Here is a 7237-nt window from a genome sequence, read left to right on the forward strand (position 1 = left end):
GAAAAATTCAAATCTGTTTTCAGATATCTTATCGATTCAATAGATAAATTGGAATGTTTGGCAAAAAACACGTCTAAAATACTATGTCACGCGTGTGTTAGACAAAAACAGCAAATCATGATATCAAATCCCCTTAAAAAATATATGAAAGAATATAATACCTATACAAATTATTTTTTAATATTAAAAATTACCTTATAATATTATAATTTATAACATACTGATACTGTACCGTTTATTTCTGATAGATAGGTTATATTTTGAATTGTAAATTATAGTCAAAATATCCCCTTTTACCAGATAGTTATTGATCCATACAACTTGGGCTTAAACTTTATTGCATTGAAGAGTGTTTAAAATTGTTTGCATTATTGCTCAAAAAATATTTTAAAATTGCACTTAACATTTTTTTTTCTAATCTTATATAATTATATCTGTCTGAAATAAATTCTATTTACCAAAAGAAATTCAAATGCAATTTTGTTCCCACTCTATTTAGGTATAACTATTATAAATAATAAAAAAAAATATTATAAATTATTTTTATTAAGAACAAATATAAATTCTATAACATTATGTAGTTTTAACATGTAAAAAAATAATATCTACATGGCTTTATGCATATAATAATAATATTATAATATACAATATTAAATTCATGAAATAAGCTTAGTACTTACAAGAAAATAAAATAAAATACATATTGATGAATAGTTATGTATCACTTTTTATTTAATTTTAACAAATTTACTATACTCAGTATACTCTGTTCCATCTAAGAGTGAAAAACCAATGGCTGACCAAAACATGTTTTTTTCCGTGCATCCCCACCACAAGACAGACATCGGTGAGAGCTTTAACACAGGTGACCGACGGCCGACAAAAACTGTCCGCCAATCACAGAACATATAGTCATCGCATGGGGTTCAGGCACTGTTCGGCGGCTCAGTATGCGTGCGCGAAAGCGGTTCACTCTTTGATGGAACAGAGTATAGTTTCCTTATTAATACATTCGTTAAGACATATTTTTAAATATTTAGAAATATTCCAAAATAACTTAAACACTTATTGTATAATAATATAAAATGTCAAAGATAAACATGATTATAATACAAAAAAGAATTTTGTTTAAACAATCTAAAAATCTTCCAAGTCTTTGAAAATATAGATTTTGTTCTTGTTCTATTTAATATAATTGAGTGGTGTGGTGCTTACAAAATGTGTTCTTGAACACACATTCACAAACTTGTTATTTCCCATCACTGTATTGTTTTGTATATAATACATATACATTGTACATGGTAAGGTTGAGTAATTACTGCTATTTAATCTATTAATGTTATAGGTAGTTGACTATAGTATTTACTATTTATAATCAATGATTAAGATTTAATTCTTACAAATTTTCAGATGTGATAAAAAAAAAATTACTATAACTCTAAAAATAACTACCTAGTATAAATTATAAAATACATCTTTTATAATATTAAAAAAAAAAAAAATGTTCAACTAATTGGAACCTAATAAATACTATTGTTTGTGCTTTCAGATAATGAACTGTATAACTAAGCTTTCTCGCCTTCCTATCACTGTCCAAAATTTACAAAATACTGGAATCGGCCGAGTAGTTAATAACTTAAGAAAATATGATGGCAACATTGGGGAATCAGCAAAAACTTTAGTCATTCAATGGAAAAATGTAGTAAAAATTGAAGAAACTGAAAATTTTTATCGAACAGAAGGTAACTCTGATGATGAACATCATGATGATGTATCATCACCAAAAGATAATGAAGAATTTATCGATGAACCAGAAATAACCAATAAAAGTAACGATGATTCAAGTGACCATGAATCACCTCACCAAAAACATCATGAAAAATCGAAGCACAAAAAAAGTAAAAAAGATAAGGGCAGTAAAAAACGAAAGGAATCTTATTCTACTTCAACAGATGATCAAGGAGATGGACATGTCTCAAAGAAAGTGAAAAAAGATTATAAGTACGAAAATGTTAGAGTTAAAACAGAAATAGAAAAATGTGAGATTACACAAAATGTTGCAACAACATCCCATAGAGAAAATAATAATGGTTACGAAGAAAGTACTAAAAAAGAGAAAAAAAGTTCACATTCAGACAAAAAAAAAGATTATAAGCATAAATCGTCTCATAAATCTGAATCTAAATCTCACTCTCACAAGGACAAAAACGAATCAAAGTCATCTGGTCATAAGGATAAAAGTGATTCAAAAAAAAATATTAAGGATAAAGTCAAGGAAGAATCAAAGCCTTCAACTAGTACTAATTTTACTAGTAGTAGTAAGTTTAGCGCTTTATATACTTAAATATAAGGTCTGGATTTACATGTTTTTACATATTATTGTTAATGAGCTTATGCAACCTTACGAGAGTGAAAAATGTGAATGATTTATTCAACCCAGAGTTCATAGAAAAAATTTTTTTTGCATATTCGAGATTATTTCATGAGTTAGGGAAGATTTAAATTATTTAACATATTTTGGAATATTTTGTAAATTATGAGAAAAAAATACTAATTTTATTTTTAAAATTATTGTTATTAATTATAATAAAATTAATTAATGTAATTGATTATTACCTGAAAAAATGTTCATCAATCATAATTTTTTTTTATATAATTTTGATTAAAAAAACCACGCAGTTATAGTACTATTATATTAGTGTGCCGTATACTGATAACAACACCGTGTTTTTTTATCAAAAGTCCAAATATATTTTCATTTTGCGATTGCGTGTTTTTTAAATGAATAATATCATTAATTTTAAACACCATTTAAAATAATGTATAGAACCGTCCAACACAAAAGAGACTATTTGAACTGTTGTGCAATTATTCCATTATTCCAGTGTATACCTAACTGTTGTAAAAAAAATAATTAATAAAAACTGCATGTTTAAGCATACAATGAGGTTTATTGATTATTTTTCTAATTTTTAAGTGGTTATAAGAAAAATATTTGTAGGTTTTTCAGAAAATATTTGCATCATGTTTTAGGCATTTTAAGAGAATATAAATCCGGACTTTACAGTTATATACAAGTTAATTATTTTTTATTTATTTATTAAATAATGTTATTCAGGCAAAACATTTGAAGAAGCTTTACTAGGTATACCAGTAAAAAAAAAACAAATTAAATCCAAGCATAGAGACAGATCAAGGTCTTCAGAGCGTGAATTTAGTTCTGCGCCACCAGTCAGTTTAATTTTAAACAAACTTTTTATGTTTGAAAATTACCAAGTTAACCATTATTATATACCTAATTCTAGAGTCCATTGGCGCCATTTAATTTAGATCCTGAAGAATTAATTGCCAACTATAAACCATTATCTCAATTAGATGTAAAGAAAAAGAAAATGCCAGAGGATCTCGATCCGTTAGCTAAAATAATGACCACAAAAAATATGAGGTATTCAATTATATAAAAAAAATCTAGTTTATTGTTATTTTTATTTCTAAGATATAATATTTTACAGGACAAAAGTGTACTCTGGAAATAAGAGTACAATCTACACTGAAGTTCCTAGATTAATTGATTTCTGTATCCAAACTATTAAGGACAATTTAGATGGTAAATATATTTTGTTTATTGTGTACACATTCATATTATTTTATTGTACCTACAAATTGAAGACACATATTTATTATACATCTTTCAATATGTTTAGCTTTGGAATACACTGGTGGAGTTCCGTTTAGTATACTTGAGCCAATATTGAAACACGCTAGCCCTGATCAGCTGTATAACTTAGAACAGTACAATTACTATTTGATTGAAGATACTGGAGTATTGTGGGAGTACCATTGCAAAAAGGAGTTTCGTAATAAAGTTCCAGATAAAAATGAACCATGGAGAAATTTTTATATAGTAATTAATTATTTATCAAAAGCATGTTCACACAGTAATATTATTATATTTTTATACATTTTAAACTTTAATGAAGTCATACTATTTATTACAGTAATTGAAATACAACATACTTTTTTTGTTAACTCAAATTGTATTATAAAGTTTAAACATACAAATAGCCTTGACTTAGTAGACTATGAGTGATTTCTCCCCTTAAAAGAATGTAATGTGGGGATTTGTTGTCTTCGTCTTACAAGTGCATAACATACCAAATATACGCTCAGCAGATCACGTTTAGCTTTGTTAATTTAAAAATAAATCGACCTATTATGAAACTTGATGTGTGATTGTATCTGGGTTTGGGTTTGTTGACGTTAGTTCAATTTTTTAGAAAGTATTGCGTATATCATTTAGTGTAATAACACTCATAATTCACTTAAAAACTGAATTATTTATAAAAAAAAAACCCACATACAAACACAGGTAATATTCTTACCATCAAGTTTCATAATAGGTTGATTTACTCTAATTTTTTTTTGCTAGGTTACCCATTTTTGTAAGACAGAACATTTTCGTTCACTAGTTTCAATAGGGTAACAACTTTTAGGCAACAACGTTATCTGTGTTCTCTTGTTGGTTTTTTACGATATTTTAATTTTTAAGTGAGTTATGAGCATTTTCAAATATTAATATTTTACATACTGATAACTCACTTAAAAATTAAAATATCGTAAAAAACCAATGAGAGAACACATATAATGTTGATACCTAAAAGTTTGAGTCTCTAAGTTCACTCTAACACCAAAAATGACAGCACTCTATTGAAACTGGCAAACAAAAATTTGCTAAGTTGTATACGTGTGTAAGATGGAGACAACACATGCGGGTGCGACGTCCTCTTAACATGGCAAATATAATATAATGCATAATTTTTTAATTAAAATAAAATTTGTATGGGAAACTGTTGAAAAGTTAACATTTGAGTTCACCACTTTGTATTTGATCATTTACATGTTTGATGTTTAGCGATGCCTAGAAGAACGTGAAACAAAATTGGCCAAATTACGGCAGAACATAAACGCGAATCAAGCCGCGTCCACGCCTGTTAGAAAAACGCAATTAGCATACGTCGACTCAGCAGTAAAACCACCACGTGGCGTTGCAAAAAAACAGGCAAATTAATAAATTTAGAACATAATGGTTTATTATTTGTGACGTTTTCGATTTTAATAGTCTTGTACGTTTTTATTATCCGTCGCAGGCGAAATTCCAAACGGCTTCCTCGGACATTAAGCGTAATATCTTAAACAAATCGATGATGGGAGGACATTCTACTGCAGAAGCACTGTCTGCCAGTAAGAGATCTACCACCATGGCTACCGGGATACCAATCGCTTTGACTTCTCCACATACGCCGTCCAGTGCGAGTATGAAAAAATATATTTTACATTATTTATATTATTTCGTTCGTTTAGAGACGTTGATTATTTTTTTTCTCCAAGACCTCTATTCTTATTCAAATATATTTTAATGAATGCGATTATTCCCGACTTTACGTACGCCTGCTACATATATTAAATGGTTCGAGTATAAATTGTCTCACTAGTCATTGTGACATGTAGAAAGATTGTGTTGCTTGGGTCAATGAATCACAATTAATAGGAAATCAATTACATTTCTATTTTAAAATATTTTGACTCCCAAATAGATCTATTTGTATTCCGACTGGGATAGCACGTAATATCAACTCTGAAAACCATAAATTTGCACCAAATAACAATTATTTACTATTCTGATTTTAAAAAGCAATTGAGTGATATTTTAATATAATTAAATTATAATTTAATATTTTAAAAAGTTCTTAAATTTGTCGTGTTATTTGAACGATTGACAAAGATAAAAGATTAATTTGACTTCCTCTAAATTACAATGATATAACAATATTTTTCAGATTTATTTAATTGTAATACATTTATTGTATGTTATTTTATTTTTATGATTTTAGTGATAAAGAAAAAAGCTTCCAAAAAAGATTCATTTGGCTTCCTCTAAATTATAATAATATAAAAATATTCCAATGTTTTTCAAATTTATTTAATTGTAATAAATTGTATGTTATTTAATTTTTATGATTTTAGTGAAAAAGAAAAAAGCTCCTTTGATGCAAAAGGCGTTACAACTCATAAAATCTTCACGCAGACGTTAAATTACTTCATAATTTACTTGAAATAATAGCATTTCCTACATACATACTTTATAATATATACATTATAATTTAAAATGTATCCGCCACAAAGGTTCTAAGGTTTGATAATATGTTATCTGTGATGAATTGAATTCTGAATTTACTTTATTTTTTAATCCTTAAATAGCATTAAGATTGCGTAATGTGAACACGTTATTCTATTATAGATGTAATTTATAAACACGGTCATTGTAATTCTAATTAATTATTGTAATACTGTATTAAGTATATAAAGTATTGATTCTATTTTTAATACCTATTACCTAGACATAGTTAGGTACCATAATTTCCTGTTATTATGTATACATTTTTTGTCAACATATTGTGCGTTTAATTACTAAACATTATACATTTTTAAAATGTAATTTTAATTCGCCGTATCGGTCGTCCAGCTTTATGTATGATAATTATATATTGTAACATGCTGAGCGACGAGTTGTAGCTGTTACATATTATAATAATAAATAATAATATACAATTTACAATTATACAAATATTATTCAATTTTAATTTATCATAATATGCATTCTACGAAATCATACACTATCTACTCATTAGGCACTAGGCACCTTTAGAGAATTATCAATTTGTGTGTATTAACTGTCCGTACAGTTATAAGTGGGCAATCGGCAGGAGAAGCGGCGCTCGGAAATCGATGACCTATATTTTTATTAAAATAATGATTAGAATAAAAAATGCAATTACGATCCGATAGCCCAACAATAAATTATCGTTAGTGATTACCATAATACATTAATACCATTAGTCATTATTCATTAGATACTTAGTTTAAATCTATATTATATATTTTTCAATTTTAAATAGTTGATTATGCACCTACACCTGAAATTATAAGCCCGTTGTTTGCGGTTAAAATTATATACATTTATGTAAGCATCTTTATGTTTGCACTGCGCGTCTCGTGAAAAAGAAGGAGTAAGATCCTATCGTAAACACAAATGTCCATTTTCAAAAAGGAACATGCGTACATCTCGACTTACGACTCAAGTACCTATATAGTTGATATTTTCCGAAGTGCCGTTATTGTACTAATTTGAGTTTTATATAATAACCCTCTCCTACAGTCCTACCTTGCCGCAACGAAG

At 27.6% G+C, this 7237-nt stretch overlaps 1 protein-coding gene across 1 annotated transcript in view; it reads left to right on the forward strand.

Annotated features, from left to right (window-relative positions):
- LOC100165208 (transcription elongation factor B polypeptide 3) overlaps window positions 1-6617 on the forward strand; it is a 9763-nt gene extending 3146 nt beyond the window's left edge. Inside the window, exons 2-9 of the mRNA XM_001944734.5 lie at window positions 1550-2318; window positions 3119-3231; window positions 3306-3445; window positions 3513-3607; window positions 3705-3904; window positions 4913-5059; window positions 5148-5313; window positions 6025-6617. Coding sequence (XP_001944769.1) covers window positions 1550-2318; window positions 3119-3231; window positions 3306-3445; window positions 3513-3607; window positions 3705-3904; window positions 4913-5059; window positions 5148-5313; window positions 6025-6092 — 1698 coding nt within the window. The 3' untranslated portion in view covers window positions 6093-6617. The remainder of the gene's footprint in view (window positions 1-1549; window positions 2319-3118; window positions 3232-3305; window positions 3446-3512; window positions 3608-3704; window positions 3905-4912; window positions 5060-5147; window positions 5314-6024) is intronic.
- The last annotated feature ends 620 nt before the right edge of the window (window positions 6618-7237 follow it).

Source organism: Acyrthosiphon pisum, chromosome A1 (assembly GCF_005508785.2).
Source record: "Acyrthosiphon pisum isolate AL4f chromosome A1, pea_aphid_22Mar2018_4r6ur, whole genome shotgun sequence".
In the NCBI taxonomy this organism is placed as follows: domain Eukaryota; kingdom Metazoa; phylum Arthropoda; class Insecta; order Hemiptera; family Aphididae; genus Acyrthosiphon; species Acyrthosiphon pisum.